Source organism: Pleurodeles waltl, chromosome 9, assembly GCF_031143425.1.
Source record: "Pleurodeles waltl isolate 20211129_DDA chromosome 9, aPleWal1.hap1.20221129, whole genome shotgun sequence".
NCBI classification, from domain to species: Eukaryota; Metazoa; Chordata; class Amphibia; order Caudata; family Salamandridae; genus Pleurodeles; species Pleurodeles waltl.
In genome coordinates this window covers 476,020,861-476,048,291 of record NC_090448.1, presented here as the reverse complement: position 1 = coordinate 476,048,291, position 27,431 = coordinate 476,020,861, and the positions used below count along the sequence as shown (strand labels likewise).

The 27,431-nt window shown below is 44.3% G+C and overlaps 1 protein-coding gene across 1 annotated transcript in view; it reads left to right on the top strand.

The window, feature by feature from the left end:
- Nucleotides 1-27,431, top strand: part of TECPR2 (tectonin beta-propeller repeat containing 2) — a 657,145-nt gene that overhangs the window by 353,084 nt on the left and 276,630 nt on the right. The window contains exons 12-13 of the mRNA XM_069207305.1: nucleotides 21,284-21,457; nucleotides 23,055-23,235. Of these exons, the coding sequence (XP_069063406.1) occupies nucleotides 21,284-21,457; nucleotides 23,055-23,235 (355 nt within the window). The remainder of the gene's footprint in view (nucleotides 1-21,283; nucleotides 21,458-23,054; nucleotides 23,236-27,431) is intronic.

The window sequence follows — 27,431 nt, the reverse complement described above, 5'->3', positions numbered from 1 at the left end:
CCGCGAACACCATCAGCTGATCCGCGCCACCAAAAGAACTTCCTTCACAGACAGACTGGACAAGAACACTCACAACAGCAAAGAACTCTTCAACATCGTCAAAGAGCTCTCCAATCCTAACGCCAACTCCAACTCCATCACGCCCTCACAAGACCTCTGCAACTCCCTCGCTACCTTCTTCCATCGTAAGATCACCGAACTACACGACAGCTTCGGACACCAGACCCAGCCAACGACCCCAGAACCTACAACCCCAGCCATCACCCTCAACGCCTGGACTCACATCAGCGCGGAGGAGACCAAAGCAACCATGAACTCCATCCACTCCGGTGCCCCCTCGGACCCCTGCCCACACTTCATCTTCAACAAAGCCGACGACATCATCGCCCCGCATCTCCAGACCATCATCAATAGCTCGTTTGCTTCTGCCACCTTCCCCGAGAGCTGGAAACACGCGTAAGTCAACGCCCTACTGAAGAAAACTACGGCGGACCCCAGTGACCTGAAGAACTTCCGCCCCATCTCGCTCCTCCCCTTCCCTGCCAAAGTCATAGAGAAGACCGTCAACAAGCAACTGACCAACTTCGTTGAAGACAACAACCTACTTGACCCCTCTCAGTCCGGATTCCGAGCCAATCACAGCACAGAAACCGCCCTCATCTCAGTCACAGACAACATCAGAACTCTGATGGACAACGGAGAAACATCCTCCTCGACCTCTCGGCTGCCTTCGACACCGTCTGCCACCGAACCCTAACATCCCGCCTGCGCTCCACCGGTATCCAAGGACTGGCCCTGGACTGGATCACCTCTTTCCTCTCCAACCGCTCCCAAAGAGTCTACCTCCCTCCATTCTGCTCAGACCCCACCGAGATCATCTGCGGCGTCCCACAAGGCTCCTCGCTCAGCCCGACTCTCTTCAATGTCTACATGAGCCCCCTCGCCGACATCGTACGCAAACAACATCTTCATCACCTCCTACGCCGACGACACTCAGCTGATACTTTCCCTCACCAAGGACCCCACTGGCGCCAAGACCAACCTGCAAGATGGAATGAAAGACGTTGCAGAATGGATGAAACTCAGCCGTCTGAAACTGAACTCAGAAAAAACTGAAGTCCTCATCCTCGGAAGTACCCCGTCCGCCTAGGACGACTGTTGGTGGTCCACGGCCCTAGGCACCGCACCAACCCCCTCAGACCACGCACGCAACCTCGGTTTCATCCTGGACACGCTTCTCACCATGACCAAACAAGTCAATGCCGTATCATCTTCCTGCTTCCTCACTCTCCGCATGCTCCGAAAGATCTTCCGCTGGATCACCACCGACACCAGAAAAACTGTGACCCACGCCCTCGTCACAAGCCGCCTGGACTACGGAAACACCCTATACGCAGGAACCACCGCTAAACTCCAGAAACGTCTGCAGCGAATACAAAACGCCTCCGCCCGCCTCGTCCTCGACATACCCCGCAACAGCCACATCTCCGCCCACCTGAGACACCTGCACTGGCGTCCCGTCAACAAAAGGATCACCTTCCAGCTCCTCACCCACGCACACAAAGCCCTCCACAACAAGGGACCCGAATACCTCAACCGTCGCCTCAGTTTCTACACGCCCACCCGTCAACTTCACTCCGCCAACCTCGCACTCGCCGCCATCCCTCGCCTCCGCCGCACCACGGCAGGTGGGAAATCCTTCTCCTACCTGGCAGCCAAGACCTGGAACTCCCTCCCCGCCAACCTCAGGACCACCTAGGACCACCCTGCATTCCGGAGGCAGCTCAAAACCTGGCTCTTCGAGCAGCAGTAACCCCTCCCCCTAGCGCCTTGAGACCCACACGGGTGAGTAGTGCACTTTATAAATGTTTTTGATTTGATTTGATTTGATGGATCTAAGGATACCAAGTCCCTTAGCAATACATTCTCCCCTAACAATGGCTTTTAGTGCCTCTCAAAAAGTCCCTGTCGTGGTGACAGAGCCTTTGTTGGAAGTGATTTAGGCCCGTATTGAGGACTGAATCTTTTCTCTGAATGCTGCATCAAGCAGCATTTTAAGTTGGAGTCTCCAGAGTGGTATTTGCTTCAAGGTATTAGGCAAGGCAAGTTTTAGAACTAGTTTGGAGTGGTCAGACAAAGTTCTGGGTAGATGTTGCACTTCCCTTCTCCATCCCATCATTTCCCGTGTGCCCACCCAAAAGTCTAGACTTGAGGAAGTGTTGTGTACCGAGGAGTGAAATGTGTTTTACCGGGTTGTGCCATGTAATTCATGCCAAATGTCTAGCATGATGGCCATAGTATCTAGAAATGCTACATGAGCTCTAGTGAGATGCCACTTGTGACAGTCAGTGCAATCGAGGTATGTGTCCAGTATTAAATTGTGATCCTCCCCCCAAATGATGGTGTCAGGGTTCACTGCTAGGAATTGTTTTTGAATGGTATGCAAGAAGTCTGGGCCGTCAACATTAGGGCCATATGTGTTATGCAGTGTGACCTGTGTGTGTCCAATGAGTCCTTGGAGCATTAAATATTGTCCGTCCGGATCTGCGGTCGTCTTTCAAATGAGTATGGAAACCCCTCTCGAATAGGACGAGTAAGAAACAAAGTATTGATAGGGTCCCCAGGATATGGGCAAAGCCCTTCCCCTCCCCAGCATAAAGTGCATTACTTGCAAATAAATGACATCCACATTCTGGTGTTCAAGCTATGTAAGGACCTGGCAGCATTTGTGGGGGTTATTTAAACCCCAAAATTCTATGTTATGAATGTTAGAAGTAGTCTCTCACCGTTAGGTGCATCATCCATCAAAAAGCGTGACTGTGTTCAGGGTCCACACATGCATTGGAAATCTCAACCAGTTATCACAAAAAATTGCCCACGTAAATTCAGAATGGACCTCTCCCCTCCCCGCAACCCTTCGCACCCACACCAGGTCCCAAATTTTCATTGAATTCCCAAAACATTGTTAGAGGATTGTTTGACATACAAAACACAAACTAGCATAACTATTAGGTAATGTTGTAGGTACCTTGGCCTTGGGCGGGGGACGGCCCGAGCACTAACACGATAGAAATAACCAGCAAAAACAGACACAGCAATAGGAGGCAAAGGAGATGGGTAACACCGTAAACACCCAGAGTATTATTTCGTGTTATAGGATACATTGGATGAACTCCTTGGCAGAAGTCAGGTATGTAGGCCAAGGCAACAAACTACATATGGAGTATCAAGTGGTCAGTCAAATTATCAGCTGTGGGACCTCTGTAAGAACAGCGTGGAACTGGGTGGCCAGTCATTCCACCCTGTCCAGAGGCGATGTATCATCCAATCTGTCTCATTGAGATGAGGTGCCTCGCTATGGGGAATGTTTCTGTAGGAAGGATAGTGCCACTGAGGAGTCCGTGAAGACCCTGCCAGATAAAGCATGGCATACGAGATGCCCTGCTCTTGCAGTTTCTTTTTGACTGGGAGGAACTTCCGTCGAGCATTTTGCACAGATTGTGTGAAATCTGGAAAGAAAGTGAGGTGCATTCCTTCGAGGCGAACTTCTAGCGCCTCCCGGGCCAAGCGGAGCACTTAATCTCTATCCCTGTAGTTAAGGAATTCACAATAATGGGCCTTGGAGAAACACCTGGAATCTGTTGGGGAGCTAAGGGTCTGTGTGCCCGCTCAATAACAAAGGGTTGGAAAAATTATTCAGCTCTAAACAGCGTTACGAGCAGCTTTTCGATGTAATCTTCAGTTATCAACATGGTCTCCAGAATACCCAAGATGAATATATTGTTTCTCTGCGATCTGGCTTCTAAATCTTAGTTTTTTGAGCTGGACTTTGCGCAGTTCTAGTATAATCTTTTTCAGCAGTTTAGAGTGCTGCAGGTGCATATCTGCGTCAGAAATGCGCTGTTCTGCATCAGTTAGGCGCCTTTGTATATCCTTGCGATATTTCATGCCATTTATGCACTTGGTCAGAGAGTCCGGCTTGCCATCAATGGTGCGCATTTCCTGAAGAACTGATTTTAAGTCTTCCATAGGGGGATAGGTGTCATCTTCTCTCTCTCCTCTCCTTCAGGGAAAAGAATAGGTGGAGGTGCTATCGGTCGGGATTGTTTTTTTGAGTCGAAAGTGAGGCGCTGTTACTTAGCTTTGGATTTGCCTATCATACCACTTAGGGTAACAAATGTGTAGCTGATCAGGACCAAAAGGGAGCATCAGTATGGCCAGAGTAGTCACAGAAATAAACAAGAAGTTAGCCCCTATTTAGGAGCTACATGCTGCTGTCCCAGACGCTATTCAGTGATGGTGGAAATGTCTTTATGGGATGGGCTAGTGTAGTGCAGTGCAGCCTAATTGCCCCAGACGTATCGACAGGAGCAAATGTGGAGAGGCCCAGTGTACTCAGTCAAGTCCGTTCTTAGTACTTACTGGTGCGCTGCTGTCATATGTAGCTCCCCTCAGGGCCTGCTTTTGGGCGGTGCGAGTGGTGCGGCCGCATTGGGCACTAACCTCAAGGGGGGGCGCTGTGTTTAGCAATAACTTCCAAAACTTGCGATTTAAAAGCACCTGCTGAAAAGTTCCTTGTGCGTCCAGCCTTCAGGAAACAATTAAAATGTCAAGATACATCTTGTGATTAATGTTCCTGCTAGGGAGAGAGATGGGACTTTTGCCTATTGGCAGCTTTGACTCATCATAAAGTAGCATAGAGGGTTAATATGCCTGCTACAAAAAACAGAACTATGGGGCATATTTAAGCAAAGTGGCGCTGCACACTGTGCAGCGCCAATTTTCTTGCACCCCTTAGTGCCCCCCTTAATGCCACCAGGTCTGCGTCATATTGAAAATATGACGCACCATGGTGGTAGTTAGGGGCCTAGCGTTGGAATTTTTATGCTAGTCTGGCACTTTGCACCCAGAGGCCTATTGTAACCAACGGAAGCCTCCTTTTAATACCTGCTCTAAGCAGGCGTTAAAAGTGTTGGACAAAAGTTACGCAAAGAAATCTGTCAGACAGTTTTGCTAGCACCCACCTCCCCTTCAATCTGGCATAGCTGTGAGCATCATGACGAGCTATAGAGGACTAGGGCCGTCCTTCATGGGGGCTTCCACCGAGGTCTGTGCAATCAACACTGCAGCACATTTTCAGTTTCCCCCGCTGATCAGCAGTGTACGCCGGGACGCTTCCAGGAACGGCGTTCCGACTGGGGGAGCTCTGCTAGAACGCCACCATCTTTGTGCAGTGCTAGGCCACGCCTCCATATAGTTGAAGTTAATCGGAAACAATTTCATGAATCCTGGATTGAATATGTAATTGTAGGCTCCCTCATAGATGACTGTTGTACAGTAATACCAACCGTTTTTTTTTTTTAAACTTCGGTTGTTGTTTTTGAAACTTTCTTGTTCCTGTATTACGCTGAGTGTTTGGCTCTGCTTAGATTTCGCCACTCCTGGTCCTCCATACAACTGTAATACACAAGCATTTTTAGAAGTTAAAATACATGTACCTTCTTGTTTGCATGCATTCCTTGCAGACATCTAGTAAGAGATGAAGCACAAAGCATGCTAAAATAATATAGAAACAAAAAAGCAAAAGATAAAGTGATTCAAGACAACTTAGGAAAAAAGAGAAGATTAAAAGGGAAAGCATACACCTGCATAAAAGATACAAAATTGAATTTGCTACATAGTGAATATTCGATAAATCACACAGTTTCCAAATACCTAAACGTTGATATTGATTACAAATGCCCTCGGTAAATAACAAAAAATACAGGAAACAGAAAACAAAGTAAAGATCACAAATGTGGTTGTCTAGTTACAGTGGAATTTCGGAAAGGCCTACAAGTGTTAAAACATACATGACTTAATCAGTGAAATTTGAATAATTCCATATTTCCACTCCATTACAGGTTTAGACATATTGGCTCACCGGTTATTGCAGGCCGCCTTCATGAGGATTGTATAGGAGAGGTATATGAATAAATGAACTCCAAAAGGTGCATTACCAGGCATTAAAAAAATATTTACTTAGTTAAAAACATTCAATTCTTATATCACAGTTGTTATTGTAATTTAGTCACAGCGTTCAGAAATCTCACAAGAACTATTAAATAAACAAACCATTAATCAAAAACAGACCAAGCCTCAAAACATCAAAAAGATAAGAACACTGGAAAAAGGGGCATTTACATTTTTTTTTAAAAAGAGCTTATTTATTATTTATTTGAGAGCTTTCTTTAGCGTTTCATTGCTTGGAGTACGTGGATGCAGAACACACAGCACAACAGATTGTGTAACAGGAGCCAGATTTAATACTGAAGGTGAAATAGCAGTTTTCATACAAATATGATAGGAAAGGAACCAAGAGTGTATATTAAATGGGGTTAGCCTTAAGGACAACTACTCAGTAGGAAAGTGTATCCTGAAAAGATAAGTATTTACTTGGTTATGGAAGGACATAAGACTAGGTATGTGTCTTAAATTGCACTGTAACGAGTTCCAGGCGGTGATAGCCACACCTGAGAATGAATCAGGTTAAGCATGTTATGTTCTGAAATTGGGGCACTCCAGGAGCAGTACATTTTTACTGTGCAGGTCTCTGATCTGTGTAGTGATAAATCTTAGATTTCACAATATACCAAGGAAACACATTAACATGCCAAGTACATGATGTCTTAAGCCTCCACAGAGGCCCACTTAATTGGGAAATGAGGCGAGCCAAAGGCTGAATTAAAAATCTCACCTTAAATGGTAAAACCGCCCTAACATTTCACACATATGTTCAAATACGGAGTACATTTATTTCAAGCCCTAAAGTTGGATAGGAGTGGTCCAGTATTTAAGCTTGCTTTTTTTATTAATACTGTTGCACAACAAAGTATCAAAAATAGTTTGCCTAAATCTTCACTAAAAAGCCTGTAAAATTACATAGAACTTTGGCTGTTAATCATACTTTTAGCAGTCTTAAAACATTAAAACATGAATCAAAGCAGCATTAGCTGTAAAGCGCACAGTGATCCCTGATGCATTCTGGTGCTCGAGTAACTGAGGATACAGATGAAAGAATTTGTAGTTCAATAGTGAATAACCATGTCTTGAATCAAGGTGGTTTTGATGGCTTCTCCCTGACGAGGGCAGTGAGTTTCATCTCTTAGCCATGACATTAAAAAACATGAATGTCCACAGATTCTAGCTCAGTAGTTATGAGGTATTACAAGTAGATAGGCAGAATTGGATTTCACTTAACAGCATAGACATATATCTGAAATACAGTTGAAGGAATACTGGCCCACGTTTTGAGAATAACTCTGTGACTGATGGTCAAAGCACTGAAAATGTTTCAGTTGTGGACTGCCAACCAATGAAGAGAAACCAAAAGAATAAACTGCACTTAATATTTCATATTTTTAAGAAGGCAAAAATATACATCATTTCCATAGCCTAAACTAAAAGAGGTGAAATAACATGTGCTAAGTTTACTAAACTGTGCCAGGACAGACGGTCCAAAACTGGGACTTACCCAACAAACCTGGGATGCCTGGTCTCCCTTCCCAAGGTCCATCACCTAAGGCTTCAGTAGGTCTGTGAAGCACCATGGTGTGAACAACAGGCCAAAAAGTAAAACTGTACACTTCAGGTAGGCAAGCTGGAGAAACCTTTAATGGGTCTTGAAAACGGGGTTCATCATATGTGCATCATTTAAATCTAGTGTCACTGTCCAGTCATCTCCTTGAAAAATGCCTCTTCTCTGGAAAGTAAAATTGCCTCAGCCACACCAAGATGGAAGTGTGGCTGTGACTCGTATCTGGATATGTCTGTAGTATAGAACAAGCATTTGCACTGCAATGGGTCTCCCATGTGCTTGAGTTAGAGCTATTGCCATTGTAAATTCATAACGGGACCTTTCTTGCCACTTAAATTGTTCAACCCTGCCTCATAATTTGGTCTTTTCCTGCCACATAATTCCAGTGGTCCTGCATATAACTACAGGGAGTGCAGAATTATTAGGCAAGTTGTATTTTTGAGGATTAATTTTATTATTGAACAACAACCATGTTCTCAATGAACCCAAAAAACTCATTAATATCAAAGCTGAATATTTTTGGAAGTAGTATTTAGTTTGTTTTTAGTTTTAGCTATGTTAGGGGGATATCTGTGTGTCCAGGTGACTATTACTGTGCATAATTATTAGGCAACTTAACAAAAAAAATATATATACCCATTTCAATTATTTATTATTACCAGTGAAACCAATATAACATCTCAACATTCACAAATATACATTTCTGACATTCAAAAACAAAACAAAAACAAATCAGTGACCAATATAGCCACCTTTCTTTGCAAGGACACTCAAAAGCCTGCCATCCATGGATTCTGTCAGTGTTTTGATCTGTTCACCATCAACATTGCGTGCAGCAGCAACCACAGCCTCCCAGACACTGTTCAGAGAGGTGTACTGTTTTCCCTCCTTGTAAATCTCACATTTGATGATGGACCACAGGTTCTCAATGGGGTTCAGATCAGGTGAACAAGGAGGCCATGTCATTAGATTTCCTTCTTTTATACCCTTTCTTGCCAGCCACGCTGTGGAGTACTTGGACGCGTGTGATGGAGCATTGTCCTGCATGAAAATCATGTTTTTCTTGAAGGATGCAGACTTCTTCCTGTACCACTGCTTGAAGAAGGTGTCTTCCAGGAACTGGCAGTAGGACTGGGAGTTGAGCTTGACTCCATCCTCAACCCGAAAAGGCCCCACAAGCTCATCTTTGATGATACCAGCCCAAACCAGTACTCCACCTCCACCTTGCTGGTGTCTGAGTCGGACTGGAGCTCTCTGCCCTTTACCAATCCAGCCACGGGCCCATCCATCAGGCCCATCAAGACTCACTCTCATTTCATCAGTCCATAAAACCTTAGAAAAATCAGTCTTGAGATATTTATTGGCCCAGTCTTGACGTTTCAGCTTGTGTGTCTTGTTCAGTGGTGGTCATCTTTCAGCCTTTCTTACCTTGGCCATGTCTCTGAGTATTGCACACCTTGTGCTTTTGGGCACTCCAGTGATGTTGCAGCTCTGAAATATGGCCAAACTGGTGGCAAGTGGCATCGTGGCAGCTGCACGCTTGACTTTTCTCAGTTCATGGGCAGTTATTTTGCGCCTTGGTTTTTCCACACGCTTCTTGCGACCCTGTTGACTATTTTGAATGAAACGCTTGATTGTTCGATGATCACGCTTCAGAAGCTTTGCAATTTTAAGAGTGCTGCATCCCTCTGCAAGATATCTCACTATTTTTGACTTTTCGGAGCCTGTCAAGTCCTTCTTTTGACCCATTTTGCCAAAGGAAAGGAAGTTGCCTAATAATTATGCACACCTGATATAGGGTGTTGATGTCATTAGACCACACCCCTTCTCATTACAGAGATGCACATCACCTAATATGCTTAATTGGTAGTAGGCTTTCGAGCCTATACAGCTTGGAGTAAGACAACATGCATAAAGAGGATGATGTGGTCAAAATACTCATTTGCCTAATAATTCTGCACTCCCTGTAATGCATGTCTGTTTACCTTCTTCTTCCGTCTGCAGTCAAAAATGAAAATGTTGCCATTTAGCATCCTAATTTCAATCTCCCATGCTAATTCCAATAAAATACCACTTTCACCACCCCACCATCAGAGCTGCTGACTGACTAACACAATTCCCCAAAAAAGACACAAGACAGCGACAGACTGATGAGAGAATATATCAAGAGTGTTTTAACAGTTATAGTATAATAAGGATGTTAAATTGTCCTGAATCATGGTCATAACTGCAATAAGGAAAGTTTTATAAAACATATACAGCTATATAAACGCAATAAAAACATTTATCAGAATAAACTGTAGGTATTAGACTGTAATACTCGGAGCAGCCCCTAGAGGACACCACAATGAAAATAGCATTTGTAAGAAACATGGTCATCTAACCATATAGTTAGCCCCTAGAGGACATAACCACATGAAAAGAAAATGACCAAAAGTAATACAGTTTAGCTATATATTTAGCCCCTAGAGGGCATTATCCATTACACATTTTCAGGGCTAGCAGGCCTACTGCAATGATAAGACAAACAAGACCCTTAAAATACAAATTACTCTCAGCTGTAAAACAAAAGTACCACTCATGAGAGAGGTTAAAAAGACACTGAATGGTGAGAGAGGTTATTATTTCAGGATCCCCACCGACCTAGTGTGGGGACCCAGGAATGATCTAGACAGAAAGAGCAGGTAGTGGTGAAAGTATTGAAGGTGGTCCTATTGTCCTAGGACCACCATAGGCTGAGTTATGAGTAAGAAAGTACTGTAAAAAAAAAAATGCCCTGCAAAGCATTATGGAACAACTGAGTACAGCGAATATTGTAGTATGTTGACTGTAATGCTTAGAACAGTCCCTAGAAGACATCATGGTCACATAACCATATAATCAGCCCCTAGAGGGCATAATCACATGAAACCAAAGTGGAAGATAGTAATGCAGTGCAGCCCTATATTTAGCCCCCAGAGGGTGTAGTGTCTTACACATTTTCAGACGTAACAGGCCCACTGCAATATTAAGACCCTTGGAACACAATCTACTCTAAGCTGTAAAACAAAAGTTCCAGCCATGATAGAGATCTAGGCAGATCTAGACCGAAAGAAGAGGTAGTGGTGAACTTATCTGATAGAGACTTCTAGTTGCAGATTCCTTACCTTTGGATTTCCAGATCCAGTCTGACGCCTGGGGAAATTCCAATGTAACGAATCTGCAACTACACTATGTCTCTACCAGATATTACGTTACCGAAGGTAAGCAACTTGTACTTTAAGGTGGTCCCATTGTCCTAGGGCCTCCACAGGCTAAGTTATTAGCAAAAATGTTTTGTAAAAGAATGCTCTGCAAAGCATTATGGGATGACCCGAGTGTAGCGAATATTGCAGCACGTTGACTGTAATGCTCAGAACAGCCCCTAGAGGACACCATAATAATATTATTTGTAAGAAACATGGTCATGTAACCCTACAGTTAACCCCTACAGGCCATAACCACATGAAAACAAAATGTCAGAAAGTAATGCAATGCAACCATATATTTAGTTCCAGATGTAGGAACTTTGCAAATTGCGACTTGCAATTTGCGAGTCCGAGCGACTCGCAAATTGCAACTCGCAATTTGCTATGCAGAACGGTGTCTCAGACACCGTCTGCGAGTCGCTATGGGGTCGCAAAGACCCACCTCATTAATATTAATGAGGTGGGTCGCAAATTGCGGCCCCATAGCGAGTCAGGGCACTCACGGGTATGGAGGCCTGCTGTAGTCAGCAGACCTCCATGTCCGTGACTGCTTTTAAATAAAGCAGTTTTTTTTTTCCAAGTGTAGCCCGTTTTCCTTAAAGGAAAACGAGCTGCACTTAGAAAAAAAAACCGAAACCTTTTGTTTCGGATTTTTTCAGGGCAGGTAGTGGTCCACCACTACCTGCTCTGAAAAAATAATTTGGGGTCCAGTCACAAAGGGGAAGGGGTCCCATGGGGACCCCTTCCCGTTTGCGAGTGGGTTACCATCCACTTCAAGTGGATGGTAACTGCGACTCCATTTGCGACCGCGTACGCGGTCGCAAATGGAGTGCATACCACTGCGACTCGCAAATAGGAAGGGAACACCCCTTCCTATTTGCGACTCTGAAATGCATTTTGCGAGTCGGTTCCGACTCGCAAAATGCATTTCTGCATAGCAAACTCACGTTTGCGACTCGCAAATGACGATTTTTGGCGTTTGCGACTCGCAAATGGTTTGCTACATCTGGCCCGCAGTCCTTAGAGGATGTCATGCATTACATATTTTCAGGGCTGGCAGGCCTACTGTAATACTAAGCCCCTTAGAACAAAAAGTACTCCCAGCTGTAAAATAAAAGTTCCAGCCATAGGAAAACTTTTTAAAAGGGACTGAATGGTGGGAGGGATTATTATTTTTGGACCACCACTAACCTAGTGTGGGGACCCAAACATGGCCCAAACAGAAAGAATGTGTTTGCTGAACGTTTTGGCGGTGGTCCTATTGTCCTAGGACCACCACAGGCTGAGTTATGGGCAGAAGTGTGTGGAAAAGAATCATTGAAAAGCTTTATGGTTCGAGTTTTCCTGAGTGCAGTGAATATTGTAGTATCGGCTCTCCCGCTATGCCAGGAGAGCCGCATTGTGGATTTTTTAAAAATTTTTGTAAAGCAATCAATTCTAAGTGTTTTTGGGAAAGCTATGGAGCCTGCAGGGTGAGCCGAAAGAAATGACTCTGATTGCATAACAGTGTGAACAATGTGACCAGCTCTCCAATACCGCTGATGGAATTAGCGCTGTTGGCGCTGTGAGCCCTGTGAGGGCCATAGCTACCATGGAGCACGAAGGGGAGAGACCAAAGAAAAAAGTAGTTTGCCCACGCTGAAGTATATTGGCAATTATGCAATAAATCATGTAACAGAGTCAGTCTCCAAGGCGGTAACAATACTTCTGCAAGGCGGGACAAACGTGTGAAGCATTTAGCAATTACATCACAGGATCTTGGAAAGGTAGGCCTACGATTGAGTGAAAGTAATGGGCATGAGGTGAGTGTGGTTAAAAGCCCACAGATAGATAACAGGTTGGAAAGTGCTTGCGCGCAAGACCTAAAATTGGCAGAACAAACCCGTCGAGATGGCAGGAGCCAACGTACAGTGAAAGTAGCCTTCACAAGGCATTCGTGAGGAAAGCAATGCAGGTAGCTTATGGACACTCTGTACCAGACTGAAAGGATCTCTGAATACACTGTGGTCCCATCTGCTTAGGTTCCTTGGCAGCTCCATTTATTTTGTTAAGGTACCAAAGAGATCTAACCCTTCATACTGACAAACAAACTGATCCTATCAGTCCCTTTTGTTGGGGCAGGGGTATTATTTTTGTTATATGAAATTATTTTTAGTCTTTTTGTAAACAAATAACAAGTTGTGCATGGCACCATAGGTACATCATCCAGACAAACAGGTTAAACAGTGTATCAAACGACCATAATGAAACCACAATACTATGCAGCGGAGATGTGTAAGCAATCTTACCATTACATCAAATCAATGTTTTTTCATTGATGCCAACTGACTTGAAAGATTGTTTGCTCAAATATAGCACTTGTGTCCGTTCCTCTTATCCATGCCTGTATCGAGGGGGCTTCCTTGAATCTCTGTTGTTTGTCAGTTTTGGCTAGCAATGTACTGAGTCCAGTCAAAGTGTTGTCCCCTGGGGGCCACCAGTGTTATCTAGTAGCCCTAAGATGACAAGCCTAGGAGAAGGTTTGATAGGCCACCCCACTACCTTGTATAATGTTTGGAATATAACGCACCAACTTGCGGTCCTTATTGAATTTACCAATAAAGGTGACTATTTCAGTGTTGAGCTCAGGAGTAAGTGACAAATTGCCTTCCACAGAACATCTTAGACATTACATTCTCAGATGATTTGTGACCTCTTTTTCCAAAGGTTTTCCTGGGTGGGTCTCTATATAACTCACTGCTTTGCTTTAACCCATTCTGATGTCCTGAGTTGATAGATCATTCAGGTTAGACTGACTTTCTAGATCTCCTTAAGGCCCTCATCCTGTGGCCTGGGTGTAATACCCTCCTTATCTGACTTAGTTGTGTTTCATTTTCCTCCTACTCACACCGGGTGTCTACCAATCCCCGGATCCCCAGAGATAATTTTCCAATTGAGCAGGCCATTCAAACATCAGCCTTAATTCCTATATACTCCATGGGCGGGGTGTGTCGTTTTTGCTCACATGAACATAGCGACTGCTTGTTTTTTTGTATGTGCATAATGACCCTTCTTCGTCAAGAAGCTGAATGCTCTCTTCAAAATATCTTGCAATGTGTGCAGAAAAGCTACCACCCTATCCAAATGTCTCTTGCCACCATTCCTACATACCATTGGCCTTGATTGAGACCACTGTTAAGGTTGGCCTCCAGAAACACTAACTCAAACAGTGCTCTAGTGCAGCATATTAGTCTCCTAACATTAACCCATCTTGGCTTTAACTTACAACATGTAATACCCTTTATGGGCAGGGATATTTGCTCATACTTTGTCTGCCGCCTGTCTATGCCTTGGGATCAACTAGTGTTCACGGGAAGGCAGGTGAAAGTTTTAAATAACATTTAACTACCAATCCACCTAAGAAATAATCTTGAGACTTTCCCCAAGGAGACTGTTTTAACAAGGATTCACAAAGTTATTACAGGGCAGAATTACATTGGTCTTTAAATGTTTCCAAAGGATAGGACACAGCTTCATTACTTTGCCAGGTACTCTGGTTTTAAAAATGGCTCCATTCTAATCTTGGACACAAATTCACTAGTTATAACTTTCTGTTGGTGATTTAGTAATCCTGGGAAAATTTTGAGAACTGTGCACTTCATACTTTTTTGATGCAGTGATGAGCCATGGGGTGCTAGTTTAGGTGTGGGACTCTAAATGTTCATGCTGCGGAACCCAACTACTAAGGAAAATAAACATTATATTTAATCCATTACCTGTGAATGAATACAAAATTGTATTTGATCTAATATCAGCGGAATTCCAAATTAAAAAGTACCATGCTACTGCGCCTTGGTGGAAACATTTCAATTAATCTATGATATTCATGAAATGGTGCAAATAAATGAGTGCAGACAGCTGACACCTCTATATTGCTTTTTTTTTTTTTTTAAGTATGTGGCCAACCAACACACGAGGCAGCACCGTAGTGGAAGTAAAAAAAAAAACACTCATAAAAATATTAAATCTAGAAACTTTGGAGTACTGATCCAGTAATGAAGCCGGGTTGATGGAAATAGGCAGCTGAATCTTTCTTTCACTTTAAGAATGAAATATTTATGTTCCCAGTGGCAGAAGATGGGAGGTCTTTCAAGAGCAGATCAGACATGCTTCATATTAAAACATCGCTGTTACCAGACACTAAGGGGGCCGCCAGGGCCACCGACCACGGGAGCACCGCCAACAGGCTGGCGATGCTCCCACGAGCATTCTGACCGCGGCGGTTCAGCCGCGGTCAGAAGCGGCAAGTCGGCGGACTCCCGCCGACTTACCGCTGCTCGGGGGAATCCTTCATGGCGGCGGAGCGCGCTCCGCCGCCATGAGGATTCTGACCCCCCCCTACCGCCATCCTGTTCATGGCGGGAAAGCCGCCATGAACAGGATGGCGGTAGGGGGTGTCGCGGGGCCCCTGGGGGCCCCTGCCGTGCCCATGCCAATGGCATGGGCACGGCAGGGGCCCCCGTAAGAGGGCCCCGCAAAGTATTTCAGTGTCTGCCTTGCAGACACTGAAATACGCGACGGGTGCCACTGCACCCGTCGCACCTTCCCACTCCGCCGGCTCGATTACGAGCCGGCATCCTCGTGGGAAGGGAGTTTTTCCCTGGGCTGGCGGGCGGTCTTTTGGAGACCGCCCGCCAGCCCAGGGAAAAACTCATAATACCCTCCGCGGTCTTCTGACCGCGGAGCGGTATAATGGGGGCGGAATTCTGGCGGGCGGCGCAGAATCAGAATCACCCCCTAACTACACATAAATATTGACTTCTGATGGATACTTGTAGCTGCAGATTACTCCCCTTAGACGACCCCCCGGACACTATAGTGGATGCAGAGAGTTTTTAGTACCAGTGCTTCTGCATTCTGCTAAATGGCATCATGTGGCTCCATACCTCCCTGAAAGTGATGAAGTGGAGCCAGGATACGTTTCTTTGTGGTGGGGGTTACCCATCCGTCAAACTCTAAATAAGACCCTATGGTCTTCTAAAATACTAGGTGACCCAAGACTGGGAGATGAGCTGTATGTCATTAAACTCAAGAAGTCATAGCTGTTGCATAGATCCCACTCCAATTCACGAGCCTGGACTCTGTCCCAGGGCCACTTTTGTGACCATTCTACTTTGCACTCCAAGTCCGAATGCAAACCAAAGAAAGCGAAGTGGGACTCTACCCCATCCTACCACTTTGCCTCCAGAGAGAACGTGCAAGGATGTCACAATGTAAGATGCACTACTTTAATGTTACCAGTCACAGAACTGATCCCTCAGTTGGTCCTAATGTGACCTTAGTTTCCCTGGCCATTGCTAATCCCACAGCAATTAAGGATTTGAAATAGCCCACTTTGCAAAGTTTCAGTGCTCTTCATAGTCCCTCTGATACACCCACTCAATCACAGGGGCCTCCAGTCAGGTTAGCACCAACACCCTTATTTTCTTGGGAGGCATTACAGAGCAACTATGCTGCGGACTTAAACCGCGGTCCCACGATCCACCAAGGACCCTGCCACCCTGACGTTATCAGCGTAGGAGGATAATCTAGTGTAGGCACCCATATCAGTTCACAAACTGACATTGGCTCAAGCTCGACCAATGTTGCGCAGCCATTGTCATGCATCCTGGTTCCTATCCTGTTCTCAACCTCTTCACAGCTATCAACAGAGACTCCATTATCTTTTTGACTCTTATTTAGACCCAGGCCGGAGCTGAGTTCACCCCAGTATACTAATGATGATGATGATGAAAGGAATTACATGCTGCCCCCTCTTTATACTGATACCATAAACCTTGATTTACGGAATTCCAGTTGACTTAATCTCTCTCCTGAGACAGAGCTTGACCCACCACATAGGCCACTAATGGAACAGAGTGCCTCATTTTCATTGGTGGTTTAGATGGCAGCTAAGGTACTGGAATTACAGCTGCCTTCCATTGAGAATAAATCGAATGTCTTTGCATAAATTCTGCAGCCTGAGCTAGCCACATTTGAGTCTGTAAATCCATTTAAAGCTGTCCACTAAGATACTCTGATGGCTGCTTGGTTGAAACCATGTTGTTGCTTGCCTGTGAACAGACAGGTGGCCAGGCATCGTAGATGATGCCTGGTTAGCCAGACTTTCTCACCAAGTACCCCACTCCAGAGAGCCTTATTGTGCAGGCTTTGACCAGTAAAGTGAATACTAATTAATTTTCAACCCCTCCTCTGAGTAGCGAATCCAGGAGGGTTGATGCTTTTGGCAAACACATGTTTTCTTCTACAAGTCTGGCACTGTGATGTGTGCATGTAGGTTGCCTGCTGGGCCACAACACACATGCCCTTTGGAACATGAGCATTGAGATCTGATCCGCTGTCCTGGAGTATCATAAGGTCTCTTTGGCCCAGGGAAAACATGATGGGCAGGATGCAGCCATTTCTTTTATCCATAAAGGTTTTGATACCACTAATAACCTGGGCAAAATGGTTTATTCCATTGTTGTCCTTTGTAGACATGTCTGGATGGGGTCCACTAAGTTCTCTGATGATATGCAGGCATCCTGAATGGATATGCCCTTTGATGGGTTTTGCTCTCTTTAGAGAAAAGGTGAACTCCACTTTGGAATGCTTAAAACATAACAGCAAGTTCCTTACGGCTTTTGACTCCTGCCAAACAATTTCTGCATCAGTTCCGTACGTTCAGGGGCTATTCCATAGGGCAGGCATATAGACAGATTTGGTTTTCCCAGCCAGGGATGCAGCAGAAAACCCCATTCTTTCAAGAGGCAGATAATGTGCCAGCCATCAAGGAAACCAGTCTTGCATCTCCTCTAGATCTGCTACAAAGGCCAACAAACCGATTAAGTTTGGGCTTAGCGGCACATACCCAACCAGTGGGAAGTAGATTCAACATTTCCTCCCGGCTTGACAGTTCATCACGTTTGAGAGACTGGTCTTACAAATTGTTCAAAAAGGAAGCCCCCTGCCTTTTCTTTCCTCCACGTCCACTATCCCTCCAATAGCAGAACATAATTTGGAGGAGCATCTGTCCATCCTGCTACAGGAGCAGTGCCTTTTTCTTTCCAAAGGTGCCATCAAGAGGGTACCTGACTCGGTGATTCCTGAAAAAGGACATTGCCTACGGCATACCCTGGACCTTTGATCACTGAATGCCTTCCTTCAGAAGGACAAATTAAAAATGCTTGTATTAGTGCAGATCCTGACTGCTCTGCTCCCAGGCGACTAGATGGTGTACTTGCAGTTGCAAAACGGTATTTTCATACAATCACCCTGTAGTGCCACAGGTTTTCTCTGTGGTTTAAGATAGGCCAGGAACATTTTCAGTTTGTCGTGTTCTCCTTCGGCCTGACAATCGCCCCTCAGGTGTTTATGAAAGTGATGGTCACGTCCCATCTTGGGAGGATGTACCTATGTATTCATGTACCTCAGTTAATGTCTGCTGAAAGTAGGCTCACATCAGTCAGCCAGGGACCACCTCCAGACAAGGGCGTAGCTCTTGGCGCTGTTGGGGTTCACAATAAATGAGCCGAAGTCCCACCAGATTCCTTCAGAGACTTTATTTAAATGGGCCAATCTAGGAGCCTGATGTTTAATGCTTGGTCCTGGATTACAGTGAGAGTGGCTCAGATACTTCTTGTGGTCTTAGCTTCATGCATCCTCCTCAGCAACTATGCCAGGTGTCACATGCATACTTTGTAGTAGAACTTGACGCTCCAGTGGGACCAGCATCCAGGCAGTCTTTCCAACTCCATCCAGGTTTCTGAGGAGACAGGTTGAGATCTGCAGTAGTGGCTGGTTGTGTGCAGTTTGTCTAGTGACCGGCCCCGGCCCCTTACCCACGCAGAGCTGACAGTGGTGATGGGCCCTTTACTGCTAGGTATGGGAGGTCAGTTGGAAGTTTGGGAGAGGTGGAGATCAGAGGACTGTGGTCTTCAGGAGCTGCAGGCCATTTAGCTGGCTGTAAAGGCCTTCCTGCCATTTATCAAAGGAAAGCTGGTTCCGGTTCTCACGGATAGCACCACCACCATGTGCCACTGCAACAAGCAATCGGGTCCTGGGTTCTTCGCCAAAAGGCTTTGCATCTTTGGAGGTGACAGGAGCACCAAGGCATCTTCTTGATCACTAGTCAGCAGAGCAGACAAACTAAGCAGATGTTACCTGGCTGATCTTGAGTAGTGTCTACATCCAGAGGTGCCACAGTGTGTATTCCACCAGTGAGGAGACTCATGACTAGATCTTTTCACCACCATTGAGAATGTGCAGTGTCATTAATTCTGCATGTTGGAATTTCTGCAAAAGCACTTCTTAGGTGATGCATTAAGGCTCCTGTACTCCTGTCTGCCTTTACCTCTCCTACCCCGACTTCTAAAAAAAAAAAATATATATGAGGTGCGACCAGGCCCAAGCCCTCTTAGTGGCTCTGGATTGGGCTAGAGGAGTGTGGTATCTGGAACACCTGAGCATGAACATCTGTCCTCCAATCAGGCTGACAATTAGTGAGGATCTCTTGTCTCAGCAAAAGGACAGGGTCCTCCACTCTTATCTATGCAAGCTACACATAAATGCATAGAGATTGTGTAGCGATAATTGACCTTGTTCGACTTGCCACCTCAAGTGATGGATGTCATCCTTGCCACCAGATCCTCCTTGACAAAATCCATGTATGCCTGGTATGGTTTTTGCATTTTTGACCCCTTGCAGGCAAAGCTGTCAGACACATCTTTTTGTGTGTTATGCCTATAGCCCAGTAAGGCCTTGCAGTGGGCTCTATAAAAGGTTGTTTAGCTCCCTTTTTTGGCTGTTCTACATTTGCCGAGCCATGAATCTTTATTCAGATCACCTGTTGTGATGAGTTTTAATAAAGGTTTGACACGTTACCTCCCACGCTGTTTGTGATACCATTGGGGTTCCTTAACTTGGTCTTGACATTCTTCATCTGTACACCCTTTGAGCTGATCCATAGCTGCTTGCTGCATCTACTGACCTTGAAGACTGTCTTCATCAGCTCTTTGCATAAGTCAACTGCAGGTACTGTTAGTGCAACCTTCCTACACCATGTTTTCCCAAACAAATTGGTACAGAGGACTCGGGCAGTCTTTTCATCAGATCTCCTGAACCCCTTCCACTTTGGGAAGTCCATCAGTCTGCCAACTTTCATTGCCCTTCCCCCACCCCCTGAAAGAGGAGGAGAGAACCTCCATCAGCTGGATCACCAGACGGCTGTAACCTTTACGTAGATCGTATGAAAGATCATTGATTGGACAGTAAGCTTTTTGTGTGGTTCTCTGAAGCGAAGAAAGGAAAGGCTGTGCAGAAGGGGAATTTGTCAATGTGGATAGTCCTCTGCAGTAAGATCAGCCTAACATTTGTCAGAAAACAGCCCTTAAGAACCCATTTCTCAAGAGGTATGGCTACTAACACTGCATTTGTGGGAGGAGTGCCTGTCATTGACATCTACTAGGCTGTGACAAAGGCATGTTCACAATGCGCTACTGCCTTGGCAGCCAGATCTGACAGGAATGACTCTTCATCTGATTGGTTCTGCAAGACGTCCACTCCACAGACCCTGTACCTTTAGGAGTTAGTGCTTTATTATGTATTCTTTGTTGAGGAATCTACGATTAAAGGCATTATTCAGCAGAACAAGATACTTACCTATGGTAACACTCTTTCCGATAGATACTCTGTTTAACAGCAGACTCCTCACTGCTCTCCCATCTTCCAGTTTGTGGGTGGTCTCTTTAACATCTAAAAAGTCCAAGTTAGTATTCAGCACACTGTTGCCAACTGTTGTTCATGCTCTGTATCGGAGAGCTCGGAAAGGTTAAAGATTAAAAAACAGCTTTAGTGTGTATTGGTGATGTTTATATGCAGCTCCACTCCAACACTTCTGGGTACTATAGAGCAGGTTCAGAGCCATACAATGCCGCTTAGCGGAGTGCACCAGTAGTGCCATGATAACAAATCTTGGGATGCATTGTGGAGCTTGGGGGCTATTCTAAGGTGAGGAATCCCTAGTTAGAGTATACACCAGAAAGAGTTTTACCAAAGGTAAGATCTTCTTTATTTAATTATACATGTCCTTCAAAGGGCACTCTTTACTCTTAAATTAAATTTTGCAGTTATTTCGAGGCATTGTATTTTTTTATTGAATTTTCTGAGATAATCTGAGTATTTAATTTTTGGAGAAGGGGGTCTAATCAGTGGGTGACATTAATATGCTGTGTGTTGAGGAATGCAATAATTTATAGTATAATGTAAGCTTTGTTTTTGTTTTAACACTGATCTGTCATGGACAATTTAGTTGTCCATTAGAGTTACACCCAAGCAGGTACTGAAAACAAAATAATTATGTGTTCTGGGTGTAGCTGATTACATGGGTGGCATCTAAAATTCTATTTCAAAGATAGTTTTTGTGATTTTCTTTTTTTTCTTCGTATTTTTTATACCTCTAAAGGTGCTCTTCTGTGGAAGATTGAGCAGAAATCAAACAAAGCATTTGCATGTGGAAAAGTAACAATAAAGGGAAAGCGACATTGGTACGAGGCCCTTCCCCAAACAGCTTTTGTTGCATTGAGTGATGATACCGCCTGGATCATTAGAACAAATGGAGATTTATACCTCCAGACTGGTATGTACAATATGTTTACATATATCGTTCAATATTTGTGAGTTGTTTTTAGCTGTGAAGTTAGCAATACGAATATAGCAAAAATAGGGTTTCGGATTTAAGCAGTGTAGTCAAAACAACACGAGCACATGCATTTTAATATTTGTGATTCTTTAACCACATTCATATTGTGCTTACTAGATCTATTTCTCATGGCAATGCTCTGCCAGTTGTCTGTTCTGATTTCAGGGACTTAAGGAAATTTGTGATGGTTTAATGCAGTTGTAAACCAAATGTCATCCCATTCAATTCTTGCATGCAAGAATGGGCAGTCCATATTCTAATGCTAGATAAAAAAAAAAGTAATGCCTCCCTATGCTGGTGCTGGTTCATCTGAGTGGCTAGTTATTAATGTTTAATAGTGGATCCTATCTTCTGCTTAGCACAGGCTTGCTGCAGTGTTTCCCTAGGGTGTGTTGGTGTTTTCTAAACAATCCCATTTTGGGTGGTAGATTTTAAACTTCATTCAGTCTTTCATCTTTTGAGAGTGAAGATTTTGTCCGAATAATTTCTCCCTTTATTCGAGAGAAGTGAGATAAAAATAAAAAAAAACTGTATTTTCAATTAAATTGGAGTGCTCCAAAGTAATAGTTAATCCTTATTTTTTTTTTTTATGAAAGTGGCCAGTAGACAACGAGCCATTCCAGTTTCTAAACCATACAGAGTGATCTAATAACTGTGCTCTAGATAGTTTTCTATTTGAACTGTATTTTTAAGAATTCTAAGACAACCTGTAAACTTAGAAATAAGCTGTAAAAGGTAGGGAAGTAACATGATTTTTGAAACCCACATTCACTTGGTTTGTAGTCTGTGGGAGTTTAACATTAATATTGTTCCCTTTGCAGGCTATCCATTATTTATGTCAGTTAAAAAAATAAAAAAAACTTTTTTTTTAATCATGGGTTGATGTATACCTCGTTACACGCCTAATCAACCCCGCATTCTGCTTCTGCTCACCTAAACGTCAAAAGGAATTTCAGTCAGCTAAAACTTAAGAGTCTATCATCCTAGGCTAAACCAACCTCGACTAGTCCAGTCCTACACTAAAACCGAGCCTCAGGGTAAGTCCTACCTTAGGTGCTTTAGGAAGGGCCTTAACTATCCTGGATCAACATTAACTAAATCTTCTTACCTGAGTAATGGAAATGGTTTGCATTTGGACTTGGATTTCAAAGTAGATTATCTGGTTTGATCCACCATAACTCTTCCTCTCCCTCTACCCCGTTTGTTCCTCTGCACCAACTTCTGTTTTGCTCACAGCACTCTTAGGTAACCAAAAGACCATGCTCTACGAAACCCATTACTAAATAAATCAGTTGATAGTGTCAGTTAAGTTTAGTCTTTGTATAATTGTGCTAAGCTAGCTATCAAGGGTTCTGTCTGTCTCTGTTGTTAATTTTGCTTTCCTAACATTGATTAGCCACCAAAATATTGTCAATTGTAGTCTACAAGCAAGTACAATGGTGTGTCCTAATCTTGATGCTTATTATTCTTTTAAATAACGTTTGGTGTTACGTTGTGAAAGCTTCATTTCTCCTGATCTTTTTCTCTCCACAAGGTTTAAGTGTGGATCGTCCTTGTGCCCGAGCAGTGAAGGTTGATTGTCCATGTCCGCTGTCACAGATCACATCCAGGGATAATGTAGTGTGGGCACTGACTGAGCAGCAAGGTCTTGTGTATCGCGAGGGAGTCAGTAGCTTTTGCCCTGAAGGAGAACAATGGAAAAGTGATATTATCAGGTATTAAAGGACAATTCTGAACTTTGAAACCTAATAGGTTTTATTTGTGGATCTCTGTAAAACTCCTCATTTAACAGCTTCAGAGGTCTGGTGTATGTATTATCTATTATCACTGTTCCTGTCTTTCAGAATGAACAGTAGGCAAAACAGTCACTCCAACATCACTTCCACCCACTTGCATTGTGTGGGATTTCCCAGCAAATCCTGTGCATGCTGCTTACTTTGCATGCAAGACAACCCACATCACACTTCTTATCTTTCTCACAAGAAGAGCTCTCTAACATGCATAGGTAAATTCTCTAGACTTCTTAAATATCCTTGACACTTGGGATTGCTAAATCCTGAAAAGATGATTCCCATATCATTAAAAATGAATGGGATAATTTGAATCCTATTGGTGGGTGCAGTCCTCTTCAAACAACACAGAAATGTTCTTCTCCGGGGCCACAATGAACCAAAATGATTTACTGCTAATCGCCTTTAGCAACGTTCTCAATTTCCTCCCATAAGTAGCTTCTTGTTAATTCTCTTGGCTTTCACTACATTTGCAGCCTCAGCTGCCCAGCTTACATGAATCACTGGGCACAGCTAGACTAGATGCACGGTCCATGTCCCAGGCACCCTGCTTATTAGCAGATGTTCTCCTGTATTAGGGTATCTTATATAGATTCACATGCTTGAGTCATTCCCCGTTGTCGAAGTGGGATTCCCACAGTACATAGAAAGCAGTAAATAAAAATTTAACATTGAAGTTAATGGAAAAATACATTCACTTTAACAGCTTATCAGTGTTATTAGAAATGACCCAAAGTCCAGCCAATCAGGCAAGAGCACCCTTTAGAACCCTCACCACAGAGGCTTCAGTCTCTCAGATTTCGTACCGCACGTCATGTGAAGGGAGTCTCCCTGAGCTCTGCTCAGTTTACCTTTTCCTGAGAGGAATTCTTTTGAATACGGTTTTCTGCTTCTACAGCTGTGACTGCTACATCATGTCTACAGCCAAGAAAGGTCTATTTCGACCCTGCAACACCTGTGGACAGCTAAGGCTTCACTGTGAGGACCCTCACAAGGACTCCATTTACTGTCTTCACCCAGAACACAAGGTGAAAGATTGTAAAATTTGTCAAACCTTTCTTCACAAAACTTTGAGAGACCGAGAGGCCAGGCTCTTGCTTTGGTTTAAAACGCTTAAATCTATGGAAAACCTCTGATGATGATGACAGCGACACCTCAGTGGCATCCAGAAAGAGGAAAATATCTGTGGAGAGTTTCTCTCCAAAAACAAGTAAGGCAGCCAAGAAAAATGCTGCTTGTGAAGGAAAAAACGTAGGAAGTTCCTTCCACCTCAAGAAAACATAGTGAGAAAGGTCATTCAGAACCTTCCACTCCAGCTGCCACTACAGTAAATATAAAAAAAGATCCAGTTTTCTGCCACTGTCAACATTAAAAAAAAATCAGTCTCGTCGATGACAGATTTCATACCCTTAGCTACCACAGCGACGGCAACGTTTATAGCACCGCTGTCGCCCATGAAAACGTTGTTGCCGTTATCATCGATGACAATAACATCGGTGAGCATAAAGTATGGGCTTTCTGTACCATCGACCCAGGGTAAGAAAATGTCGAAGAAATCAACCTCTGTGGAACCATCGACTAAGAGGTTTCACTCCTCAACATCAGTTCCATGGTCGACAGGTAAGAAATCAAAGACTACTACATCGTTGACTCGGATACCGTCGACGGCTCCATCGACATACGTACCAGAAACTATGGCTCCATCAGTGACAACCCTGTAGACATCAACTCCAATGACACCAGCTCTGTCGACGGCAACTTCGAAAGCGACAACACCGTCGACAAAACCATCAACAACAACATAATTGACCGCCCATTTCTTGTCTGCACACGCACCGAGGAAACCTATACTGTCGACTACAGTGGATTCAGCAAAATCTTCCTTTTTGCCCTTAAGAGTGATAACAATAAAAAGTAAATCCACTCAAGAGACATTGCTACCTTCACAAACCTCACCCAGTAAGGTGTCACCTGTACCTCTTGAACATCTTCTTGATGACAATGAAGAGGAATATGGAGATGAGTACTCTGATGATGGTCTGTTTCCGGTGGCACGTAGTCCTTCAGACCTACAAATTAAATGCCAGGAAGAGGATGAGGAAGAGTGTGAAGAGTTATATATTCAACAATCGTATCACGATCAACAACACACACGTTCGCAAGAACAACAGCGCGAGCAAACAGTGCAGATGCCAGTGTCACTAATTGCCAATTTGCAGCAAATGATGCAAGAGTACTACAGTAGATTCCCACCACCAGGATCAACAACTTTGCAGCAGCATCCAAAGCTACCATTAAGTCCTTCTTCCAGAGACAGATCCTCAGAATTTCAAGTACATACAGTACCGTTACCACCTCCATCTTCACCTCCCAAAAATGATCCGCCTTCCTCGGAAGAAGATCAAGAAGAAGGGGAGATCCAGGACACTGCCTCACTCCCCAGTGAATGGGATGACTACCAGACACAAACGCCATCCCCCTCTACTCCACCACCAGTAGATTCTCCGCCACAAGATATTGGAGGGTTGCATAGTGTAATGGAAAGAGCAGCCAAGAGATTCCAGCTTCCCATTGTAACAAAGCAGTCGGATTGCTTTCTTTATGACTTTAAAAAAGACACCATAAAGTCAGTTTGTACAATCACGTTTGTTGACTTAATCTGGGAAGAAGGCCTTAAAGTAATGCAGACCCCATACTCCATGGCAGCAGTACTTCCTAGACTAGCCCAAAAGTACTAAGAGCCAGAAAATTCGCCAGCTTGTATGATTGGTCAACCCAAACCTGACTCTGTAATAACTTAGGTGGCACACCGCAGGTCCAGAAATCCATCCTCTCTGCTTTCCGCACCCCCCGGATAAGGAAGGACGGTGCTTACATACAATAGGAAATCATTTCTCCTCAATGGCGGCTACAACAGTCAGGGCAGCAAACTTGTTGGCGATTCTAGGCAGATACGACCACCAGATGTGGTTGGACATCTCCCATTACATCCATCTCCTACCTGATGATGCTAGAGCTCAAGCATGGAAGATATTGCCAGAGGGAGAAAAGGTCTCTGCCGAGATCATAGACTGTGCAATAGATGTGTCGTCCTCAGGTTTTCACCAGCTAGCCGGAACGTCAGTACTATGACGACAGGGCTGGCTAAAGGCCACTTCCCCCCGGAGGTTCAGATGAAGGTTCTGGATATGCCATATGATGGGGAATTACTGTTTGGCAAGGATGTTGATGAAGCACTACAATCAATAAAAATGGACACGGACACAGCCAGATCATTGAGTAATCTACAATTTGGAAGGCAGCCCTTTTGATGGGCAAGAGGCAGAGGACTTTATTCCCACAGAGGTTGCCTGCACCAGTATGGACAGTATCAACCTTACCAGAGCCATTTTCGTTCAGCCACCAATGAGCAACAGCAGCAATCCTATAGGCAGCCACCATCTGCAGCCTACATACATACCACAAGAGGAAAGTCTACTTACAATGGCAAGGACACAGAAAGAAAACACTGACCTCCACCAGGTGCTTGACTCCAACTCCTATTCCAACTCTCAGATAGTGGGCAGAATTTCCAGCTTCTCCACCCATTGGTCCCAGATCACCTCAGACTGATAGATTCTCGATATTATCACCAGAGGGCATACCCTGGAATTTTAGCAACCTCCTCCAGCATTACCAGCGCGAGGACCCCCACCTGCTCACTTAAAAGAGCTAATTTTACAAATTTCCACAATGCTAGACAAGGGAGCAATAGAGATCGTCTCAGAGGGGAACCGACTTCTGATCTCGCTTCTTCCTCAGCCGGAAGAAGGCAGGAGACTGGCGCCCTATCTTTGATTTTCGATGTCTAAACAAATTCATGAAAAAAAAACAATCATTTCGGATGATCACTCTTAAGGATGTATTACAATTGCTCAACCGGGGGAGGGGTCACATGACAGCCTTAGATCTCGAAGACGCCTATTTTCATATCCCTATTCACCACAGCCACAGGAAATTCTTACGCTTCAAGATAGCAGTCACCCACTACCAATTCAGAGTGTTACCATTCGGTCTGAGATCAGCTCCTCAAGTGTTCACCAAGATCTTAGACCCAGTGGCAGGGTACCTCAGACAAAAAG